Below are 24,863 nucleotides of genomic sequence, written 5' to 3'. Positions count from 1 at the left end.
AAACCTTTTATGCAGTTTAGCTTCACTAACTTTAGGAATACGAGTGCTACACAGTTACCCCCAAGACTATTTGAAGGTTTAATTATTTACAGTCATTTTACACTGACTTTGGTTTGGGGATTATTGAATAATGCATTATTGAGTTTAATGGAGTCAGCCTCTCTGACGGAAGATACTAAAGGCCGAATGAAACAAAAACTGAAATGTGCTGTGCAACATGTACAGAACTAAGTGAGTGTGAAAGAACGTTAAGGTCTCTATCTGGGCTCATGGAAGCCAAACACATTTTCTTTTAAAGGTTTTATTTATTTGACAGAGAGCACACAATCAGGGGAGCTGCAGGCAGAGGGAGTGGGGGGGGAAATCAGGCTCCCCGTGCCGTGGAGCAAGGAGCCAAATGTGGAGCTTGATCTCAGAACCCTCAGATCATGACCTGAGCTGAGGGCGATTACTTAGCCGACTGAGCCACCCAGGTTTCCCAGGCAAACACATTGTATATGAAAGCTGGATCTGAGGACCTATGTGATCCAGGGTACAAGCAAAAACTCCAGGTAGCCTTGCAGACTTTCAAGGCACAGACCTGGTAAGACCAAAGCCAAGTTCTCAAACAGTGAAGAGGGACCCAGGTAACATATGAATTATACATGGAACGACAGAAAATTTCATAAGTTTCATAAGTGATGAAAAGGAGTAGGAAAATAGGATGGCAGACCTGAAGGACCAGGAGGATGGAGGGGTCTCTGAGCTAGTAGGTGGGGAGGGGCTCTGGACACACCTTGTTCAACTGTCCCCTCCCTCACCCTCAGAAACTCTTTGTGACAGTGCTCTGTGATGTAAGCCTGGGGAGGATATAAATTCAGCGTGTGCACAGTATAGGCTGTCTTGTGATTTAGACTATGGATTTCCAACACTGGAATGTTCTCTCATTTATGAATAGCGATACCAAACCATGTCTGAGCTCTGGCTCAACATGTTGGGAGATGGACCCCAACTTCACCTTCCTGTGTGGTTTGGGATTGCTCCTTCTGTTCCTGTGCTACCTGGTGGGGATTCCATTTCCAAATTGGAAAATCAAAACTACCCAAAAGGTAAGAAAACCTTGGAGAGGGGGGGAACTCAACATGGCTTATTACGGTTTCCATTTCTAATCCCAAATCTTATTCCTTTTTTTTTTTTTTTTTTTTTTTTAGATTTTATTTATGACGAAGAGAGCACAAGTGGGGTAGAGGGGCAGAGGGAGGGCAAAACAGGGAGTGCAATGTGGGGCTATATCCCAAGACCCTGGAACCCTGACCTGACCCCAAGGCAGACACTTAACCAACTGAGCCATCCAGGAGCCCTAATCCCAGGTTTTAAAAGGAGTTTGGTAGAGTGGGAGAAACACCTAAAATGGGAAGTCTTAAGAGAACAGAGATTCAGTCCTCTAGGAAAAGAGGCCTGGCAGGGGTAAGTGTTAAGAAAGGACTAGGGGTTCTAATTGAAACTACAGTCTATCTGGGTATGGTGGTGGTTCTTGGATAAGATCCCAAACTCAGGGATTCTGTAGTCCTGGATTGGGTTATTTTGAGAGGATGGGGTCTGTGTAAGAGAACAAAGTTTCCCAGCACTCGACCATATCAAGTCACATTCCCATGTCCAGCATCACTCGATCAAGCCTTCCTTCATGCTGAGCTGATCAGGAGAACACTGCTAAGCCTCTGAGAAGACAGTGAGGTCGGAGCTATGACCTAGTTTACAGGGTCCTACCTGAGGCAGCACAGGTGTGACTGTTGGGCTTCCTTTTCTATGTCCTCAATGAACAAAGGACTTCTGATTGGGAATACCAAGTGTGGACCTCCTAGACCAAGTCGTCCCCTGGGTTTTCTAAAGAGTAAATATTGACAACATTTTATCATCTTTAAAACTGAAAAAAGCAAGGAACACAAAGTTCTACTAAAGTCCTAGAATTCTTGCATAAAGGACGTTTCCATTTCTGAGAGAAGAGTAAGACATGGATCCCAACCCCCCTCTTTGTTCATTTTTCTTCTAGCATCAGGGCAGAGCCAAGAGGAGGAGGAAAGGAGGGACACTGGAAGGTAAGGTTCTGCCTATTCCACCTGAGCTCTCTCCAAGGCTGATGCTTGCTGTCCTCTCCATGAGGGCCCGGTCCATGAACTCTGAGGATGCGAGCTGCTAGATACATTCCCTCAGAGGAGAGGCTCATGGAAATGTAGCCAGAGGGCAAAACCCTTCTCAGATCCCTGCCCTGACCATTATTGAGCATGAAGCAGTGATGGATCCAGACGAGTGCTTCCCACTAGGTGGCCGTGTGAGATGAGGAGTCAGAACTTCTGTCTCCTGACTTTGTGAAAGCTCTCTGACATCATGGACCTTCAGGAGTCTTCCCTGACCTCTCTGCTTCATAGAGGTGGTCTGATCATCACATGGATAATTTACATGAAAGTACTTTATACAGGAAGCTAGATTACTAACCAGCTTCACATCACTGGCCGTTTGCCCTCATCTATTGATTGTTGTGGCTTTCAGAGTCCAACATCCCAAGGCTGTCCTATAAGGGGACTCCTGGATTAATACCTATGTTTCTGCTTTCACTATATAACACAGTCTCCTGTTTCCCCAGATGGCAGATGGTACCAACGGGAAGTGGAGGAGGCCCGGAAGCTGATCTCGATTTTAAGAAGGTGACCAGTTTTCCCCCTTGATCCTATTGCCTCTTAGAGCAGGTTTTATGCAATTGCAGGATTCACTGCAGTCTGTCATAGCCATGGGGTGGGGGTAGCCATAGGAACAGATATTGGGGTGAATGCTACTGAGTACACTGCCAGGTCATAAAAGTGGGGCATTGTGAAGGGATAGCAGGCTTCAGGTGGCCCCTCCCTTGTCAGGTCTGCATGGCCACCTCCCCTTGTTCTGGTCCTGGCTGCAGTTTTTTACCTCCTGTCTCCTGCAGCCCCCTCGGCCGGCATCATGATACCATCCACTTTCGTCAACTGTTATGTCCAGACCCCTCCTGTGAGATATGTAACAGCACATCTGCTGAGATCGATCGGCTGCTGTTCCTGCAGGCTCTGGAAGATTCTACTCCCTTGGCTTCCACAGCTTCTGTGACTTCTTCATCATTCACTCTCTCCACTGACTTCTCAGCAGTCCCTCCAGGAGAGCTAATACCAGCTTCGCTGTCTGAGTCTTCCCCACCACCTGCCTCCATCTTCTCACCTAACCCAGTGATCCCTGTGGCTGATTTCTTTCCACCCTCACCACCGGGTGATTCTGTGCCACCAGAGCCCTTTCCTCCCTTGGATTCCAAATTCCCAATGGACCATTTCCCAGCCCAGCCCCCTGCCTTTCCACCTCCTGTCCCACCCCATCATGCCCATTCAGTGGACCGTAGCGTCCAAACAGAGACAGTGTCTCTAAATACCCTTTCCCAAGATGTCAGCCCCTTACCGGAGTTGTGGGAGCAGTGTCCATATCCTACCACCTCGGAAGAGGGCCATTTACAGCAAACCCCCATCCAGTTCTTCTGGGGTCTCCAAACTCCAAGCGGGTCCTTCTTCCCTGCTGCCTCCCCAGAGCAGGAATCCCCAGGAGTTCCCCATCCACTTCCTCCATCCTTGCCTGAGAACCCGCCTCAACTCCTGCCTCAAACCCAGCCCCTACCTCTCCCTCATGTCCAGCCCCAGGCCCACCTTCAATCCCCACTCCCAATCCTGCCATCTGGTCCTCTACCTGACATCAAAATCTGTGGAGCTTGTTTCCACAGACCTCAAAATGAGTCTGAGAGTCTGCCATCAACAGAAATGGAACATCTGGAATGCAACGTGTTGCAGAAGATACAGAAACGTGTGTGGGGTTTACCCACTATAGTCCAAAGATCCCAGGAGGACTACTGTTCTTCTGCGTCTAACCCTTGTATTAGCCACAAGGCCACCAAGGCTCATGCTGCAGTTTCTGTCCCTCCTGGGCAGTTTCCTCTGAATGAAGAGCTTCGGAGAAAACTGGAGTCTCATCTTGAAGACAGGCTCATCCTACACCAGAGGGGCCTAACCCGCAGGATCTATGAGTCTCTAGCACTGACTCTTCCACAGCTACCTGAGTCTCAGCGCCATGGTGGACGCTCGGCAAACTCTAATAAGAGTCCGATCAGAAGGAGTATGTCAAAAAGTGTCTATGTGGAGCTCCCAGAAATTCTGCTAGAGGAGAGTTCCTGCAAAGATGACCTGGACAAGGATCAGGGACACAACACCAAGAATGATATGGGGTATGGTTCTGACCAAGAACATAGCCCATCCGTGAAAAACTCGATGGTGGCTGTGGAGACTACGGGACAGAGACAACTTAATGCCGTGAAAACTCTCCATAATTCATGGCACTCCGTGGAGCAGACATCACTCACTTCTAACAAATCCCAGAAAGAAAGAAGACAGGGAAGTTTGCCACCATCACAGGTTGAGGATGACTCCCTGAATAACTTCCAGGAGCTTCCCCTTGTTACACCTACGGCAGCAGAGATGCTGGAAGATCACATTAAAAAGCTTAGTAAGAGGTTGACTTGGGGCCTTCCCCCTAGGGTCCTTGAATCCATACAGCACTTTAAATACAAAGAGTTCAATGGAAGCTTGACATCACTCCATGGACACAAAGCAGGAACAGCAAATTCAGCCCCCATCCCCGATCATCCTTTCCCTGCCACCTCAACTGCGGGCAAGGAGGAACAAAGAATTTTGAGGCCATTAGCCTCTAATATAACCCATCAGACTCCTACATCTGTCAAACGTGACTCCATAGGCAACAGATGGCCCCCAAGGCCACCTAAAAGGCAAGGTGCACTCAGACGGCCTACAAGGCAAGGTGTGCTCACATGGGAGCCAAAGGTCAAAAGTGCAAATGCCGATACTGGAAGGGGACAGTAACCAGGCATAAAGGGGAAGAAGCCAGAACCTGGTGGTGTGCCCACAGAGTAAATATTTCTCTAGTAACATGTTGTCTGTTCTGTGTACTGTCTTGGGAGCAATGGTTTTGGGCAAATCAGTTCAGCCGTTACTGATTGCTTCCTTCATCTTCTAAAAGGTGACCAATCTCCTGGACCTCTTGGGAAATATGTATCATGTGCCCCCGAAAGCCCCAAAAGCCCATTCTCCCTCTGATGGGCTCTCTCTCCTGTCCCATGGCTTTGCCTTCCTGAAAATATACAGTAGCTCACACCTCTCCCCCTGAATGCTTTACACCCTTTACAGTAAGTCTTCTATATCGGAGGAGAATCAAAGACAGGTATAGCTTTCAGAAAATAATGATTAAGACACTGTTGTTTCTTCACTGTTACTGTGTTAGCTTAATTATGACTTAAAAGTCAGTGTTCAGAGGATCCCACAGGTGGATGAACTCTGAATGGGAGTGTTTTTGGGGGATGGGGTGTTGTTCTTGGGCTGGTTGGGTCACTTAGCTGTTAGTGATAGGAATGTTGACAAGGCAGCTACCACCTTCCAGGATAAGACACCTTTGATGAAATGAAAAGTTGAAAGAGAAACCTTGCTGGTAGAACAGAAGTTTATGTCTAATCATCCCCTTCTCAGGACTCTGTCCTGCTCCCCTCCTTCCTCGTCTGATCCAGGCACCACCACTTTGAGGCAGACTGGAATCTGGCACAGCCTACCGACCTTATACCAAAAAGTCATGGCTCTGTTATTTGAGTATGCAAGCAATACCTGCAGGCTGTCAGGCATGGCATCCCCTTTGGGGGAAGGTGATCTTGGTGCCTGCCTTCCATCCACACACAATGACAATATATAAGATACGGCCTTTACTATGGCTAGGATGGCGGTATGCCACCTTCAATATTCACGGCCTTAGTGGAGCCATGGTAGCTCTTCCCCAGAACACGTGCAACTTATGAACCAGAGGTGAATTCTAGACTGTGTACCAGGATACAGATGTTTGGGGGCTTATCATGGAACTCCGTGGAATGCTTTTCTTTGGGGGGGGGCCATGATGGCACATATTCCCACACTTAAAACAGGGCTCTGGACGGAAGGCAACTCCACCTCAGACTGGGACTCAAAATGGGGTGAGTGTGCTAGAGAACACCTGAGGTAGTCTTCTGGACAGTCTCAGGACGCTCAGTGCTAAAACAAAAAACCAGATGTCCATGACCTCTCTCACTACCACACTTATAGCTTCCCATCCAGGTTATCATTGACCCTACACTATCTGAATGTTGGGGTCACAGAATGCAGATTTGATGTGGTGGAGGCCCTGAGGGGGACAATAGGTGGATGAGGCCCCAGGCAGGGAACCTGAAGAGGTGGTGAGGGGGTACACACTGATCTAATATCTATGCGGACAGACCAGCCAATAACCCATCCTTGTGGTTCCTACATAATCTCATTTTATAGTCCATTATGGTCAATCCAGTGTTCTTCCCACCACCCTGTAGAGCTTATTACTGGGAATTCTTCTGGCATCAGAATACTATAGTCTGACATTCTGTTCTCTTGCCTCATGGCCCTGTCCTTCCAGCTTATATGTCTCTTAATTTTTCTACTCACATCATTCACCTTCCTCCTCTTGCCTATCCAGCAAGGCCTTGTTATTCCTTTCCTCACTGATCGCCACCAGTCCAGCATAGGAAATAGAGTCGATGGTACTGTAATAGTGTTATCTGGTGACATGTGGTAGCTGCAGTTGTGGTGAGCACAGCACAGCATAGAGTTGCATACCTGACACTAATGTGATACTGCATCAGCCATTCTTCAATTAAAAACAAAAGAAAACAGGCTCCAGTACAAGTGGACCCCATCTAAACTCCTGCCCTCCTTACTGTCTGGCAAAATCTTGTCTCTCTGCCTTTTTTTTAGAGACATGCCTTTCTATATGTAACTGATTACTGTTGGATTAAATCTCCCATGTCAAAACTGAGTCTACTGGTGCCACATGAAATTCAGCCCCAGCACTACCCGGAAATCATTATTCATTCCACAAATACTTATCTAAGACCTACTAATGTGAGCAAAATAAATGGAGTTAGGTCAATATTTCCTTAGTACATTCTTTCCCCAGTTTCTCAGACCTAATTTATTTTACCTTATTTTTAATTTCATTTGAGAGAGAGAGCAGAAGCACAATCAGGGGTACTGGCAGAAGTAGAGGGAGAAGCAGTTTTCTGCCAAGCAAGGAGCAGGACTCAATCCCAGGACACCATGGCCATCACCTGAACCGAAGGCAGATTCTAAACTGACCGAGACACCCAGGTGGCCCTCAGATCTATTTCAAATTTCCTTTACTTTCTTCAAACTTAGGCCATCTTCGCATCCAGCACATCCAGCACATCCAACACAGCTCACAGAGGAACAAGAAAGCAGTGATAGAGCTTCTCACAAAACAAAACAAAATGAAATCCTTCCAAAAAAATATCCCCATTCTTCTTTTCCTCCTCCTTCCTGTTATATGGAAAGAGGTTTCCTTCCCAGTCTCAAAGGAAATATATTTTCTGAAATGTCTTTATGGAGATAGAGCTAAGTTCTTGTCTTGATGGACTAATCTACCCTTGTCAGGTCTCCTTCTGACTCCTCCCTGTCCTTATGAGGCACCCAACATTTCTTTGAAAATGATTTTTACTACACAGAAATGTTTTAAAAATGTCCAAGAGCACATAGAACAATATAACTTCCCACATATCCATTACCAAACTTGTTCTGTTATCATTGGGTGGGTGTGATACACTGTGATTAAAGTGCAAAATCCCCTTTAAAACACCTTGCCATCCATCTCTGAGACATATGCTATGTGTCCACGTCGAAGCTCTCACGTTTCTTTGGTATTTATCACCTGTGCTACACACTTATTCAAAACAGATGTATGCAGCATTTGTGATGAAAAGGCACTGGGCTTTGAGGCTTTGGCAATTAATTTTGCTCTGCCTTAAAGTCAACCCTGAGGAGCAATTGGAGTGAATTCCTCAACCACACAGAAGAAGTAATCTTAATTCAGGGCAGAATTTCACTGTCCCTTAATCACTCGGTAACTGTAATATTCCAAAAGCATAGAAGAACACCGTCTATGTTTTTGAAGGCTTGACATTGTGTGTTTTCAAATATTTAGAAGAAAAATTTGTCATGTTACTTTTCAAATAAACTACTGTGTTTCCCCTATAATGGAGTAGATAAAATACTCCCCTCTTTCCCAAAATGCCATTAAAAATAAAAAATTAGATGAAAACTGCTCAATATCATTAACCATCAGGAAAATGCAAATCAAAATCAATATTTACTAAAACTTCACACCTACAATGATGGCTAAAATCAAAAAGAATACAAATGTTGGTGGGAATGAAAAATGGTACAGGTATTTTGGAAAACAGTGTGGCAGTTGATCAAAAAGTTAAACATAGGGCGCCTGGGTGGCTCAGTGGGTTAAGCCGCTGCCTTTGGCTCAGGTCATGATCTCAGGGTCCTGGGTTCGAGTCCTGATCCGGCTCTCTGCTCTGCAGGGAGCCTGCTTCCTCCTCTCCCTCTCTCTGCCTGCCTCTCTGCCTACTTGTGATCTCTGTCTGTCAAATAAATAAAATCTTTAAAAAAATAAAAGTTAAACATAGAGTTAACATAAGATCCAGCAGTTCCACTTCTTGGTATATACTCCCCAGAAATGAAAACATAAGTCTACACGAAAATGTGTAAACAAATGTTTATAGCTATCTTATTAAAAGATCAAAAGATGAGAACAATTCAAACAACCATCAACTGATAAATGGCTGAATTAAATACACATATTCCTATGATATAGTATTTTTTGGAATAAAAAAGACCAATCCATGCCACAACAAGGATGAACCTTGAAAACACGTTAAATGAAAGAAGCCAGTCCCTAATGGCCACATATGACTCCATTCACATGAAATGTCCAGAATAAGAAAATCTAGAACCAGAAAGTAGTACATCTTAGAGGTGGAGGGAGGAGGGGGGAGGAGAATAATAGCAAAAGGTTGCAGATTTGTTTCTTTTAAGTCATGACAACATTTGAAATTGTAGTGATGTATATACTGAAAATCAAGGAATTATACATGTTAAATAGGTGAATTGTATGGTATGTGAGCTGTATTTCAATAAAGCTGTTAAAACAAGTAAAGGATTTAAAAATAAGTGCTTAAGGATGACAAGAAGGGGAGCATAAAGAACAAAAGCTGTCAACACATTTTTGGAAAATGGAAATCTGGTGGAGGAGTGGAAACTAACTCGCAGAGCAAACAAAGTGCTGGCAAATCGTTCACAGTGCAAAACCTAGAAGACACGCAACCTGATGGCACTAGAGAAAAAAAGAGATTAGGGATTCCATGTTAGTAAAGATGTTGAATTATTGTTCTTTGTTGTTTGTTTTATATTGCATATAATTTCTAAAATCATTTTTTTTTGAGTGGGGGTGCCCTTTGCCAGTTTTGTAAAACCTTTTTGAAATGTTAGCATGTTTCAAATGTGTAGAGAGGATCCCAGGTTTCTTGCATTGGACAGAACTTGAGACAACTGTTTTAAAGTTAGCATTGCACACACCTGATGGTCTGAAAACATACTGTGTGTGATTTCTATTTTATATTTGTTAAGGTGTGTTTCGTGTCCTTGAATATGGTCCATCTTAGTGAACGTTCCATGTGAACTTTAGAAGTATGTGTATTCTGTGGTTGGATGAGGTATTCTATAAATGTCAATTAGAGCAAGTTGATTGAGGATGTTGTTTGGGGCAACTATATCTTTACTGGTTTTTTGCTTTCTGAATCTGCCCATTTCTGATAAGGGCTGTTGAAATTTCCAAGAATAACAGTGGATTCATCCATTTTTTCTTGCAATTATAGTGTTTTGCCTCACAGATTTTGACACTATGTTTTACATGTGTACCTGTTAAGGAGTGTTCTGTCTTCTTGGAGAATTGACCCCTTTGTTGTTATGTAATGCTCTTCTTTACCTATGATAATTTTCCTGTTGTGAAGTTTGCTTTGTCCAAAATAATAGAGTTACTTCTATTTTCTTTTCATTAGTGTTTTCATGGTACATTTTTCTCTGTCTCTTTTTTTTTTAATCTATCTGTATCTTTATATTTAAAGTGAGTATTTCATAGGTCTTCAATTGGGTCTTGTTTTTTTATGTGCTGTGACAGTCTCTTTTAATTGGTGAATTTAGACCACTTCCATTTAGTGATTTTTAAATATAGTTAGATTAATATCTCTACCTTGTCCGTTCTATTTGTTATTCATTATGCCTATCCTTCCCCTCTTTTTCTGTTTTCTTTTCTGGTTTTAAAAAAAGCATTATATATAATTCTATTTTCTTACTTTGTTAGTCTATCAATTATTCTGTTTAAAAATATTTTAGTGTTTGTTCTAGAGTTCATAATATATATTTACAAGTACTCTAAATTCCCTTTCATGTAATGTTATATCACTTCATAGATAGTGCAGGAGTGTCCAATTCCTCCTGTCCCTTGTACCACTGATGTCATTCATTTCACTTATCCATGTACTATACTCACTGAACACATTATCATTATTGTTATTATTAGGTCAACTGAGAATAAGATGAATGAATGTTTTATTTGACCCTCATTCATTCCTTCTCTTCCTTTCCTTTATGTATATCTGAGTTATTTTCCTTCTCACCAAAGAACTACTTTTAACATTTACGTAGGGCAGGACTGTTGCTGATGAATTCCCTGTTTTTATTTGTCTAAGTTATTATTTCTGTTTTACTTTTGCAGGATAATATCACTAGATATGAAATTTTGGATTGGTGGTTTTTTCTTTCAACAGTAAACATTCTAATCTCTTACTTTCATGGCTTATGATAATAGGTCATAATTCTTATTTTTTTCCTCTAAGGTAGGGTTTCTATTTCCCTCTGGATTCCTTCGAAATTTTACCTTTTGTTTTCCTATCACTTGAATATGATATGTCCAGGTATAGACTTTTAAAATATTTCCCTACTTGATGTACTCTGAACTTCCACAATGTATCGCTAACCTTTTATTAATTTTGGAAACTCCTTGGCCATTATTACTTCAAGCATTTTTTTCTGTTCTTTCTTCTTCTGGTATTCTAATTATATATCTGTTGTACATTTTGAAACACAGTTCTTGGATATTCTAGATTTTAGCACTAAGAAAATTCTTTTTCTCTTTGTATTTCAGTTTGGAATGTTTCTACTGACATATATGCAAACTCACATATTCTTTCCTTGCTTGTATGGACCTACCGATGAGTCAATCAAAGTCATTTTTCATTTGCCATACTGCTTTTGTTTTCTAACATTTCCTTTTGATTCTTTCATAGAATTCCCTTTCTTGGCTTCCTCTGTTTTTGTATGTTTTCTACCTTTTCCACTAGAGACCTTAACATAATAATCATGGTTATTTTAGATTCCATGTATGAGAACTGTGAAATTTGTCATATCTGAATGTGCGCCTGATGCTTGGTTTGTCTGACAAGTTTGCTTTTTCTTGCCTTTAGCATGCCTTGTAAGGTTTCTTTGAAAGCCAAACATGATGTATTGGGTAATCAGAACTGAAATAAAGAGACCTTTAATGTGAAGTCTTATGTTAGTCGGGTTAGGTGTTGGGGTATGTTTAATATTTACTGTAACTATGCATATCAGGGGCTGCAATTTCCTTTAGTGTCCTTGTTTTTGTCTGTCCTAGTGTCTTTAGGTTTCCCTAAATTTCCCTAAATAGAAACTATACCTTGCAGCTCTGTTTAGCTATGATCCTGTTCCTATACCAGAGCCATTAATACTGTAGCAAGGTGTCAAGGGAGGGGATATGATTAATCATTCATCTTTTAATGGGCTTATGTCCCTGGATTATGATGTTCACTAGTGTTTAAAAGTTTTTTTTTTTTTTTTGTTCCACTTTATCAATAAGAAAGGAAGCCTAGAGGGGGCTGCTATTGTTGGGTAATTTACCTTCTTCCATGGGGCATAACGCTCTGGTAGGATTTTCCCAGTGAGTAGGTTTTTGTTACGGAAAAACCCTCTGGGAATATTTCACGATGTTTTCAAAATGGGTTACCTTTCTCTTTCTCTCCAACACTACATTCCTCTGCCAGAAACTTGAGCTTTTTTTTTTTTTTTTTTTTTTTTGGTAGCTCTACTGTGAGAACTAGTTTGGGTTCCTGGTAATATCACCTATAAATAAATGGGGGTCCTCCAGTAGATTGTGACCCCAGGAGTTTCTCACTCTCATGCTAGCCCATATGCATCCTTCAGGAATTTGTCCAAGTGTCTGTTTAAGTGTTCATACCAGGAGAGCAGTGTTGAGCCTCCAGTGCTTCTGTTTCAGGTAAGTGAATCTTAGGTATGATTTTCTGCACTGACACTCTCAGAAGATTTGAGGTAATGGTTTGCCACTATGGTTCCAAGAAATGTCATTGATTTTTAGTCTGTTCAGCATTTTGCTTCTTTCACAGACTGAAGTGATGACTCCCAGGCTTTTTAAAATGTTAGATCTGGAACCAGAAGTTGCCCTTCAGAGAATGACTCTTTATTTTCCTGTTCCTCTTCCCGCATTTCTAAATGAGTTTGGTAGGGTCAGAGAAACACCTAAAATGAGAAGTCTAAGGAAAGAACAGACATAAACTCCTCTAGGAAAGGAGATCTGACAGGGTGAAGGATTAAGCACGCACTAAGGATTCCACTTGAAACACATGGTCTATTAGGGTATGGTTGTGGCTCTTGGGTAAAATCCCAAACACAATGATTCTGCAGTTCTGGATTGGGTTATTTGGAGAGTATGAGGTCTGTGTAAGAAAACAAATTTTCCCGGGTCTTGATCATAAGTCACATTCCCATGACAAGCAAGCCTGCCTTCACGTTGGGATGATCAGAACAGTGCTGAGCCTCTTAGAAGAGACTTGGGTCTGAGGTATAAGCCTACAATACAGGGTCTACCTCAGGGAGCACAGATGTGACTGTCAGGCTTCAGTTTGTATGTCCTCATTGGACAAAGAACTTCTGAGTGAGAATATCAAGTGTGGACCCCCCAGACAAAATCCTCCTTTGTTTTTCAAAATAAAACCTTAAAAATTGAGAAAAGCAAGGAACACAAAGTTCTATAAATTAAAATACAGTCCTTGTGTTCTTGGATAAAGAATGTTTCCATTTCTGAGAGAAGAGTGAATGATGAGTCCCCACTCCTCATTCTTTTCTTTTCATTCTAGTGTCAGGGCAGAGCCAAGAGGAGGAAAGGTGGGACTCTGAAAGGTAAGATTCTGCCTATTCCACCTGAGCTCTCCAAGGCTTACCCTTCCTGTCCTTTCAATGAGGGCTCAGTCCATGGTCTCTGAGGATGCCAGCTCCTAGATACATTCCCTTTCAGAAAACAGAGGCCTCAGAGGAGAGGATCATGGAAACACAGTCAGAATGCAAAACCCTTCTCATTTTCCATGCTCTGACCATTACTGAGCAAGAAGTAGTGATAGATCTGGGCAATGGGTGCTGTCCAATATGTAGCCTTGTGAGACATTAAGAGTCAGAACTTCTGAGACTTTGTGAAATACCTGTGATGTCATGGATACTTGAATTCTTCTTTGAGGTAATCATTGACCGATGTCCCACATAGGGCGGTCTTCAGTATCACATAGAATAGATAATACACACAAAAGCCCATTGTGAATGATAAAATAATGTAAGTCTTATGATCATTGATCATGTGACCTTATATCCTAATACATGGTACTCTCCAAGTCCAGTCTACCAAGGATATCTTTAAAGGACACTCTATTCAGCCTTCTATTAGATCTCTCTCTTCTATCTTCATTATTTTCCTGGTTTCCCAGGGTGGAGAAGTTGGGGAGGCAGAAAGGTGCTTCCTCTTCTGTAAAGGTGAGTAAACATTACCTTCTTTCCTGTACCGCTCTTTTAAGCAGAGTCTATGTATTTCTAGAGCCTTAGGGAAGCCTCAAATTGACATAGGATGAAAAATTCTAAGAGTTAGAATTTGAAGTCTTGGGGATGTTGGTGGGTGGGGGGCTACCTTTGCCAGACCAGCCATGGTCACCTATGTTTGTTCTGGTCCTGGTTTCAACTTTGTTTGTCCTATCTCCCATAGCCCCCTAGGCTGGCGTCATGATACCATCCACTTTCATCAACTATTATGTCCAGACCCCTTCTGTGAGGAGTCTAACAGCACAACTGCTGAGGTGAATCAGTTGCTGTTCCAGAGGCCCTGAAATATGCTACTCCCTCTGTGATCCCCTTGGTTTCTATAACTTCTGTGACTCACTCATCATTCACTTTGTCTCCTGACTTCTCTGCAGTTGCTCCAGGAGACCTAATACCAGCCTCGTTGCCTGAGCCTTCCCCCCAATACCCTCTATCTTCTCACCTAACCCAGTGACCCCCTTAGCTGACTTTTTCTTACCCTCACCCTTAGGTACTCCCTGCCACTAGAGCCAAACGCCTAGGATTCTTAATTCCTAGGGAACCATTCCATACCTCTACCCCCTGCCTTTCTTCCTTTCCTTCCACCATATGATGTTCAGACAACAAGAGGCCACTTTACCTCTGAATACCATCTCCACTCTTGACCCCACCATTTCACAAGATAACAACCTCTTACCACATCTGTCTCATATAAGGAAACCCACTGATTCATTTGCTTGTTATCAGGCATCTGTTTCACCACTGCCAGACTGCCCTTTAACTGTGACTCAATCTAAATCAATTTCCATCTCATTTAAACATATTCCTGAGAATTCATCTCCAGATGGTCCTCGTGGGATATCTCCTTGTGTCCCAACAATCAGAGGTAGTGAGTGTTCAAACCCATCGAGTTCCAAATTCACTTATTGGCAGGCCTATGGCAAGAACATGTTCCTCCCCACATTATCACAATCCAATGTTCACCAAGAGCAAGTCTACCTCCGCCAACCAGAAACCTGTTTCAGGAGAGAGACTGCTACTAAACACAAGGAGGCCAGTGGAATTTCTTTCCCTGGTCTTAACTTCCAGGCCCTATTGGAGAGACAAATGGAGAAGAGGATGGCTTTCCAGATTTTAGAGAAGAAAGTAAAAGAGGAGGGGCCATTTTCCAAACAATTGTGGTCAGAGTACCAATGTCCATTGGTACTTTAGGGAATGTTTTGCATCTGCTTGATGTGCAGGTCACCATAGCCTCCAAAAGTGGCTGGAACACTGAAGCAAAACCAGAGCAGCTCTCTATTTATCAACAGCTCCTCTATGTCAAGGCTTTGGCAGAAAACTTGCATCAGATTTATAGCCAGCTCTTCTGGCGTCTTCCTTCTTTGCACAGTGAGTCCTTAGTAGTCACTCTCCTGATTTCTAGTAGTATTTCCCCACTAGAGTCTCACTTTGTCTTATTCAAAGGAATTCATAATACCTCTGCTATCAAAATACAAGCATCTCCACCACTTCCTCATTCCCAACCATTTCCTCTCCCCATTGTACACCCCCAATCCTTGCGTCAAACCCTGTCCCCATCCCAACCTCTACCTTTCACTAAGGTGAACACCCATTCCCATTTTCAATCCTACCTCCCGATCATACCACCTTCTTCATCCCTAATTAGAGACCGTGGAGTGTCTTTCCATAGATCCAAGAATGAATCAGACTCTCCTATCTTGACTGAAAATCAACACCTGGGATGGCATGTGTTGCAGAAGCAAGAGGAAAGGTTGTGGGCTTTAGTTCCTGTATTTCAGAAATCTGAAGAAACCATTTGTCCTCGAGCTCCCAACCTTCCACTGGTTAGCCAGACGTCCCATGCCTATGTACTCGTCTCCATCCTTCATGGCCATTTTCCTATCTTCTGTGAACCCCAGGAGACACTGGAGTTACATAGCCCAAGGAAGGTAATCCCACGCTGGTGCCTCCATGACTGCAGAAATCTAGACTCCCTAGCAGTGATGGAGCCTCAGCATACATTATCAGAACTCTCCTAGCAAAAAGGCAGGCATGTTCACTTAAACAATTCTCTGAGTTTCAGGGCCATAGTAACCAGGATCTAGCAAAGACTGAATTGAGTCTCCCCGGAAGTTTCCACGAGAGGGTCCAAACAGTGTTCCAGCTAAGAAAAGATATGAGGAGGAATCTTGGGTATATCCTAGAGAAGAGTCCAGAAGACAGCCCACAGAGGATCTTAGAATGCCACCTAGTGAAGGGTCTGAGGGCTGCCTTGGAGACAACAAGGAACTGTGTGTGTCATTCAAGGAATCACTCGGGGAATGAAATATTGAATGTCTCAAGGAAGGACACAGACCAGAATCAAATGAAAAGTATTCTTAGTTTACATATGAGCAAGAAGTTTTGGCAGATCACTGCGGGTAGGATTCCTATAGGTGTGTGTTATTCATGGCTTGCTGATGACAATACATTGCCTTTCTCTGGGAGTTCCCATACTGCTCCAGAAAACACAGATGCTAAAGACAATGGTGGGTAGGGTTTACTGCCAGAGCACCACTCTAGAGCATTCTTTTCTTGGTCCCAGTACTCGACAGGTGCTAGAGGCCCATATTATTAGATTTCGCATGAGTGAGAGGTGGGGTCTACCCCTCAGGGTTCTTGAATCCATAAAATTCTATAAGTTGAGAGAATCCAAAACATGGCCTCTTCCCCAATTTGACTTTCCCTCCTCAGCCATGCATATTTCTGGGGTGGATTCCAAAGCTGAGATTTTTAAACACCTTGAGGGAAGCTCTAAACCTATTTTCAGAAACAGGGTGAGAACAACAAGTCAGTCCCCACTGCGGATCATCCTCTCCTCACTATGTCATCTGTGGGCAATGATGGACGGGGGACCTGAAGGCATCACACTCTGACACTGACCATAAGACTGCAGAGGGTATCCAGATAGCTGAGTCGGGCAGCCAGACTTTTCAGCCCTTTACACACAGCATCAGAGCTCAAGTGCGACCCAGTGAGACTGTACCAGACAACACATGTGGCCCAGAGGTACCTGCAAGTCAAGCTGGTGCTGGACTTGAGCCAACCCATGAGAATGTGAGTTCCAGTAACAGAGTAGAAATGGAACAGGGCAAAGATATGGAGGAGAAGAATTTACAACATTTTGCCATGCCCATCCTGTCCAGGGATATATTCGACACCAAGGAGCTCTATACCCTTCAATCCCAATCTTGGGAAATCTTGATGACCAGTGAGTTGGAAAGCTCCAAAATGATAAATGTCAACATGAATGTAGTAGAAACTGCCATGGCCATGGAGCACCCCTCACCCAAAATACTGGTTCCCTAAGATTCTAAACTATCAGACCTGAAAAGACAGATCCTGAGTGAGTTAAAGTTTAAACTGGAGAGTGAGGAGCATAACCAGGCTCAAGGATGTCCCACTGACATGCGCCTTCCCTCACATAGCTTGAATTCCAAGGCTTCACTGACTTGGTCCCAGGGTGTGTGCAGCGGGGGGGACATGGAAGCATCCCAGGTGCTGCACATCCAACTGAATGTTAGCACAGAGGAGCAGCAGGAATCCTGGGACTCAAAACTGGCCTTCTGTAAGGGCCAACCTACAAATTTCTCACAAAGAAGAAGTGCAAAGAAAGTGAGACCTTAGGATCCCAAAGCAAGAAAATGCAAAAGTGAGGACTCAGGAGTAGGGACATCTGTAGGCAGAGAGGAGAGTCTCCATGCTGAGGACAGAAAATGAGAGAGTGCTTCCCCAACTCTGTCACAGAATGAACAGTTTCCTCTTGAAAGTTACTTCAGAAAAAAGATGAGACAATTTTCTCAGTGGATCAATTCCAAGAAAAAAATCATAGGGCATCAGGAAAGTCCCCAGCAATAAGCCAAGCTCATGTCCACCTTACTGCAGCACCAAGAACCATTTGAAAATGTGGCTACTTTTGGGAGTGATCGGCCTCCTGAAGATCACAAGCTCACTTGGGAAGGTCCTAGAAGAGAAGCTGGAACATATACGTATCTGAGGCCCCAGAGTTAAGCCAGCAGCAGGAGGAACTACAGGCCCAGGTAGGGCACGACAAGAGACCTCCCTCCAACTATTGGGCTCTTTCTGACCCACAACAAGAGAAATGGGCAAGTTATCAAGTCCTGCAGCCAAGAATCTGTCTGTGCTGACCAGAACTGTCCTACAAAATTTAGGCAGAACAGAAAGAGGGTCAGACAGCCCCAGAAACCTGAGGCTTTTGAGAATCAGCTATTAGGCCAGAGTCAATGTCCTTCTGGAGTCTCTGCCTTCTGGAAAGTCTGTGCCTCATCCAATCCCCACCTTTATGCATCAAGTTTGCCAGGTCCTTTGGGCCACCAGGGGTGACCCTGACAAAAATACTGTGTTTAGCAATTTGACTCTTCTACTCAGGCAGAAAATGCTTCTCCAGCACTTCTTGGGAGAAAAATTTCTCTAAAGAAATCATTCAGTCCTTGTTGAGAAAACTTCACAATGTTCATGACAATATATCCTCTGATGAGAACAACCTTCAGCACAACCAAGAATATTAATCCTCCTCAATAAATGTTTTTTTCTAATAGAGAGTGGTGTTCTCTGAGTACTGCACTGGCTGGGCTTGCAATCAGGGAAAGGAAGCAGTGCGTTCAACTCTTAGTAGTTAATGCTTTTGGCTTCTACAAGTACACCAGTCCCTTGTAGAAAGCCAGACAGTGGCCTTCTCAGTTTTATCCTGGAGTCCCTTATTTGATCCTGCTTTGATATCCTGTATTTAAAACCTGTACTTTTTTTTTTTTTTAATAAGAAATATAACGTGCTTACTCTGAAACCTTCAGGCCTTTACAAATAATGAGAAAAACCCTTAAAGACTAGAACTTGATTTAAACTCTCTTTCACCTTCTCCCAAACTATTTGTCAGGTAAGATACTATATTAGCTAGGCCTCACCTCCTGGAGGTTACTCAGGCCCAATGATACGATTTCAACAGATGAATATACGGGATAGTCTTTGAGCATGAAGACAGTGCCCTCAGGGATGTTGCCAGGGACATTGTCCTCCTATATGATGCACCTTCCCAGACATGCAACATTTTACCCCAAGGTTACAGTAATTGAGGTGTACATTAATTATCTATTGCTGTGTAATGGATATTCCAAAATTTAGTGGGTTAAAAAAATACATACTTATTATCTTATGGCTATTGTGGGTCAGAAATTTGGGTGAGGCCTACCTGGATCCTGGATTCTCGGCTTCAAGGCTGCAATTAAGGTGTCAGCTGAGGCTACTACCTTCTCATCTGGAGGCTTGACTGGGGAAGGACCAACTCCTGTACTCATTCACATAGTTGCTGGCAGGATACGTTCCTCAAAGTCTATTGGAATGAGATCTTTAGTACCTTGCGGGCTCTTGGCTGGGGCTGGCTGGTTCCTTATCAAGTGGGCTTCTCCAGCATGGCAGCTTACTTCATCAAAGCAAGGAGAGAGTTTGCAAACAAGATAGAAGTTACAATGTTTTGGAAACCAGTAATGGAAATGATATCCTATAACCTTTCCTTTATTCTATCACTCAGAGGCAAATCACTAAGTCCAGCCTATGCTTAAGGGGAGGTGTAATTACACAAGTGTGTGAACATCAGAAGTAGGGATGATTGGAGTCTTCTCAGAAGTCTTCCTAATGCAAGGGTTTCTTTTTGGACACTTTCCTCAGTTTGCTGGTGCAAAAGTCTCCAAACATGCCAAGTTGGATCTTTGTCCTCATTCATGTCCAAGTCATCAAGGTCAAAATTGCTTAATGGCTAAATGAAGTGGCACCTGGGAAGTAACCATCAAAGAGACTGGAGCATCCAAAGAAGGAAGGAAAGATGACATAGAGAGGTAAAGGTAGTTTGGGTTTATCCTGAATGGTTAAGTAAAATAAACCCTGAGAACCACCTGACTTACCAGTATTCAAACTGGGGGCAGGGGCAGGCAGGGAAGCTGGTGTAATATGACTCATCCAGCTCTACCGCAGTCTCTCTATTTTGACCTAGCTCCAGACCACAGGTGTGTAGAAGTAACCTTCAGCTTCTGTAGACCTAGCTAACGTTATACAGGAAGGAACCTATAGGTCGCAAGGTTTAATTTCTGTTCTTGTTAATATATTTAATATAGTGCTATCATTTCAAATTTAATTCTCATAGTTTGAACATCAGAGAGAATGTGTCGCTCAACTGTTGGAAACGGCAGTACTAGGGATCTTAGAGCACATACTCCCATTTTGGGATATTTTCCACATACCTATGCCTTGAAGGCTCCGATGCCTGGGAAGTCTGCCACACTCAGGCACCCCTGTTCTTTCTGTGATCCCGGGAATCCTGAGACCCACTGCCCCAGCGAGGATTCTGCCTGCTTTGGCACCTAGGAGTCCCTCAGGCAAGGGCATCCCTCACAGGAGCTGCCTTCTAAAAGTTCTGATTCTGTGCTCTGCTACTCTATCACTAGCCTGTAGCCAGCTGATGGAGGCTCCCTCCCCTCCCCCCATGGCTTATCTTCCCATATATCGCCTCGGATTCCCTCCTTTCCATCTCCTACCTGGCAGAACACGGTCACTTTTCTATCTGATGAGTTGCAGGTATTCTTTTCTTTGAACTCCCCTTGATTTCACAGGTGTTCAGAATGATTTTATAGCTATCTAGCTGAATTCCTGCCACCAGACAAAATTAAGGTCTCTCACTGCTCTGCTTTCTTGGGCTGCAATCTCAATGCAGATTTCTTAATCCCCTCTCATAGAAGGGCAACCTGAAGGACAGAGAACATAATATATATTTAGAGGGCTAGCATGAAAGAGGGAGACAGTGATGGAGAGCCCCCTTATACTGTGAGGAATTATTTAGATGTAAAAGACAGGAAATATAACTTACCTGACTTAAAAAGGAGAATCTATTGACTTAGGTACTTGAAAAAGTCTGGGAATAAAGCTGGCCTAAAGTACAAGGTTTCATGCTGGGGCTCAATTGATGCCTTCAAGATTCACTTTCTATCTATTTCTTGGCATTCTGGACTGACTTTCTGTCCATATTTTGTAGCTTTAAGTGTATCTTCCAAACTTTAAGTGTAGCTACAAGTGGTTGTGTCTCTCAGTAGTCCCTGCAGAAAATCCCACTGTGCCTTACTGGCTCCAGTTTTGTCACATGCCTATCCCTGACCAATCACTGTTGTCAAAAGCATAATATCATCTTTTGGCCAATACTGATTTATAGATGCATTCTCAAAAGAGGAGTGTTAGGGAAAGACAACTCTACCTGCCCATAGACTAAGACTGAGAATGGGGTTAGTTCCCTAGAGATCAATAAAGGGACTGTTTCCAGAAGGTGAGTGAATGCTAGGTATCAAAAATAAAACAGATGTCTACTCCAGACCTCTTTCTCTGCCCCATTTATGCTTTCTTGTCCAGAGTTATGCCATGACTAAAGCTTGGGGTTGCAGGAAATGCTGATTCCGGAAGGTGGGATGGGCTGGGGTCAAGGAGAAGAACCTGAAGGAGGAGGAATCAGTCAGAGTCCCCAACACCCATGTGGATAGACCGTCCAATAATCTGGTCTCTCACTGTTCACCCCTTCTCATCCTTGAACCCTTTACTTCCATTCCAGTTTAGTTATGGCCATGTCCTAGAACTTATCACCAGGAACACTTCTGCCATCTGAAAAGACAGTCTGACATTCCACCAAGTTCATCCTTTCAGCTTATGCCCTCAGTACGCCAATTCTTCAACTTAGGAACTACAAGGCACTGTACACATCTCCCTATCCATCTAGACTGGTTTGTCTCATTTCCTCACTCTCCAAGGAAAACTTCATTGTTCGTCACTTAATTCCAAACCTAAAGAGCTCTATTTTTTCTTTAAATTTTTATTCATTTTAAAAAATTTTCAGTGTTACAAAATTCTTTGTTTATGCACCACACCCAGTGCTCCATGCAATACGTGCCCTCCATAATACCCACCACCAGCCTCACCCAACCTCCCACCGCCTTCCCCTCCAAAACCCTCTGTTAGTTCCTCAGAGTCCACAGTGTCTCATGGTTTGTCTCCCCCTCCAATTCCCCCAGCTCCCTGCTCCTCTCCATCTAAGAGCTCTACTTTTGACAGCTTTTCATTCGCCTTTCATCTGTCATGCCAGGCAAAAGGCAGTTGCGTCTTTTTTAGACCTGTATTCTAATAAAGGGGTGATTCATGTAGGATAAAATCAACACAAGTAATTGTGTTGATGCCACCATAAATGTTGTATAGTATTAGCTTCAACAATCCGTGAAAACAACCCATTAGTTCCTTCAGTGTTTAATGTGCACTAGGCATTCTTCGAAGCATTAGGGGCACACCAGTGAAGGAAACAAAGCTCCCTGTCCTGGCCGACCTCATATGATTGTTCTTTAGTCAATTCTCTTACCTAAGCGTTCAAAATGATTTCACTTTTCTAGAATTTCTCGTCACCTCATTCGTTGAGCGGATGTGCTGGACCACGGCAGGGGAATAAAAGGTCACCAGAACTTTTCATCATCAAAAGACTTCAAAAGAGTAACAATATCAACACGTGAACATCTATCCTTCTTTTCTCTTTCCTTCCTATTATACTGAAAGGTTTTCCTCGGGGATCTGTCCTTGCTTCCCAACTTACAGCACTTTTTTTCACTGCTTGAATATTTGGCTTTATCGTCTACTTTTCTCAAAAACTGAGAACATATTTACCTCAATACAGTCTGGCACGCCAGCAGAGTTCAGAAACTCCCAGACAGAAGAGCCAGTAACTGAAGGGATTTCTAAGGAGAGGTTCCGACCAGCCTGCGCTGGGGGCGGAGCCACGCACAGGGCAAGTCGCACCCGGGGGTGTGGCTACGTACAGGCTACATACGCCACACCCTGCGACGGTTCGAGTCCTGAAGGGGACTGCATCCAGGGGCGGGCTTCGTCTCGGGAAAGCCACACCCAGAGGCGGTATTATCCCAGGGTGAGCCACCCTCAGGGGCCAGACGCGTCCAGGTAGGCGCAGGGCAATGTGGAGGTCGAGCCACACTTGGGGTGGTGACTATATCCAGGGCAAACCGTGCCAAGCGCGGGATAACGTTCAGGGCAACGCATACGCGGGGACGGACCATGTCCAGAGTGAGCCCATCTAGGTGCGGGGCTGAGGAGGCTGTGGTGTTTGGCTTCTTCATGGCGGCGGTGCTGTACCGTCTGACTGTTAAGCATTTCACCTCAGTCTTCTGGATCCTGTCTCCATCACTTCTGAAAATCGAGTTTTGATTTGCCCCAAAGTCAGATTTTGACGGAGAACTTCTGGGTGTCCGAACGACCTACCCTTCTGCCCCGAAGGACCCTTCCCACAGTCTGCCTTTTCCATCCTGGCTGTTGGCTCTAGAGGCCTCTCAAAGCTTAAGGGCCTCAGAGAACGTGCTGAGGCTTGGGGGTGGGGCCGCGCCTGGGCCACGCGAGCGCCCTTTGCGGAGGTCACTGGATGGAACTTGCTGAGGTGATCCTAGTAATGAATAGGGCGGCGATATGGCCCCCTGTTAAGACTTCACCTTGTACCAGCTGCCTGCCCTTGTACAAGAAGCCTGGCTCAGATCTCATCTATTATTTGCAGAGATAATAATATCTGAGAGGGGTGGCCCTGAGACGTGGAATGAAGTGAAACATTTAGAGTCGTGTTAAGGGTTGATGTTACTGAAGGGTTTGGGGCGCCTGTGGTGACCTCGTGGACTTCCGGCCCCCGGAGAGCCTAGTGCCTTGCAAGTGCCTGCACTGGTCGGGACAGTGAGACGTCAAGATGTGAGTTCAGACACTCAATTAACAGTCATCATTTCTGATTCGCGGCAGAACCCGGAACTGGAAGGATGTTCGCAGTTCGCCAGTTTTCAAACAAGCCAACAAGAGCTTCAACCACGGGGACCTAGCGGTGAGTTCAGTAGGAATGGTTTGTGGGAACCTCAGGTATAGGTCATCGAGGCATTATGGACAGGCTAGAGGCAGAGAGCCCTTTGTCACGCCTTGCCTGAACCAGGATAGCAGGACGCGCACCTCTCCAGCAGGCGGGACTACGTGTCTTTGATTAGAAACACTCAGGTAATGGCCTTACATTGAGGGCATTGATGCATTCATGCCACTTTGTGTCCTGGTTCTGTGTTAGGAAGTGTCACCATGATTATCATTGTAAGAGGTGGAAGAGAATCCCAATTGTGACTAATTCTACTATTAGAAAGTATTAAATGTGAATTTGAAAGATAGGTGAAGCTAAAATAAACCTCGTAGATTCCCACCTTCAAAACAATTACTGTTAACTTTCTGGTGCATCTTCTTTGAGATTTTATTATGTCTACTTTAAAAAAAATTAATATATTTATTTGACAGAGATCACAAGCAGGCAGACAGCAGGCAGAGAGAGAGAGGAATGGAAGCAGGCTCCCCGCCAAGCAGAGAGCTGGATGTGGGGCTCCGTCCCAGGACCCTGGGATCATGACCCAAGGGGAAGGCAGAAGCGTTAACCCACTGAGCCATCCAGGTGCCCCACTATGTCTACTTTTAATACTGCTTAAATAATATATATTTTAACTGAAAAACACTATCATAAGCATTTTTAAGTCATTATAAACTTTCATAACGTTTTTATGATAACATTCTTGTAAGTGGTAGAATATTCAACTGCTTTTTGTTGACATTTTGTTAGTTTCTAACTTCTGAAATTTTACTATTTTGGCTTGCCATGTTTGGTCATAATTGTACTTATTTATAAACCCTCCTGTTCCAAACAGCGTCAAGCTTTTCCTATGTCCGAGTAACCCTGGATTCTGCCCTAGGCCAAATGCTTTTTTCTTTCTCCTGCTTCCTTAGATGAGTTGTGTCCTCATGTGGTTAGCTGATTCAGCAGTAGACTGTCCTCTGAGTGTCAAGCCAGTGAAACCAAATGCTTGCTGAACCTCCTTTATC

At 43.8% G+C, this 24,863-nt stretch overlaps 1 protein-coding gene and 2 long non-coding RNA genes across 3 annotated transcripts; 2 read left to right on the top strand and 1 right to left on the bottom strand.

Annotated features, from left to right (window-relative positions):
* Positions 1-872: 872 nt before the first annotated feature.
* Positions 873-4,979, top strand: LOC101670137 (spermatogenesis-associated protein 31D1-like). The gene is made up of 4 exons (XM_045087511.1): positions 873-1,088; positions 2,030-2,075; positions 2,621-2,681; positions 2,951-4,979. Exons 1-4 carry the CDS (start codon positions 897-899, stop codon positions 4,911-4,913), a joined length of 2,262 nt encoding a protein of 753 aa, XP_044943446.1. The 5' UTR covers positions 873-896; the 3' UTR covers positions 4,914-4,979.
* Positions 4,980-5,033: 54 nt separating this feature from the next.
* Positions 5,034-22,839, bottom strand: LOC123394063. Its single transcript, XR_006608831.1, has 4 exons — positions 22,629-22,839; positions 20,477-20,683; positions 19,138-19,368; positions 5,034-5,497 (listed from the first exon to the last, which is right to left on the bottom strand). It is a non-coding gene; the product is annotated as an uncharacterized LOC123394063 (long non-coding RNA).
* LOC123394064 lies at positions 22,833-24,326 on the top strand. The gene is made up of 3 exons (XR_006608832.1): positions 22,833-22,919; positions 23,757-23,835; positions 24,288-24,326. It is a non-coding gene; the product is annotated as an uncharacterized LOC123394064 (long non-coding RNA).
* The last annotated feature ends 537 nt before the right edge of the window (positions 24,327-24,863 follow it).

Source organism: Mustela putorius, unplaced genomic scaffold (genome assembly GCF_011764305.1).
Source record: "Mustela putorius furo isolate JIRA1106 unplaced genomic scaffold, ASM1176430v1.1 tig00001230_pilon_pilon_pilon, whole genome shotgun sequence".
NCBI lineage: Eukaryota > Metazoa > Chordata > Mammalia > Carnivora > Mustelidae > Mustela > Mustela putorius.
The sequence above is the reverse complement of the archived record's forward strand: the minus strand, read 5'-3'. Positions and strand labels throughout refer to the sequence as shown.

Bases quoted from the DNA above. Each gene is read 5' to 3' on its own strand.
- LOC101670137 (XM_045087511.1), top strand. From the start codon at position 897: ATGGATTTCCAACACTGGAATGTTCTCTCATTTATGAATAGCGATACC. The intron at 2,076-2,620 runs GTAAGGTTCTGC...CTGTTTCCCCAG, and splicing joins GAAAGGAGGGACACTGGAAG to ATGGCAGATGGTACCAACGG. The intron at 2,682-2,950 runs GTGACCAGTTTT...TGTCTCCTGCAG, and splicing joins CTGATCTCGATTTTAAGAAG to CCCCCTCGGCCGGCATCATG.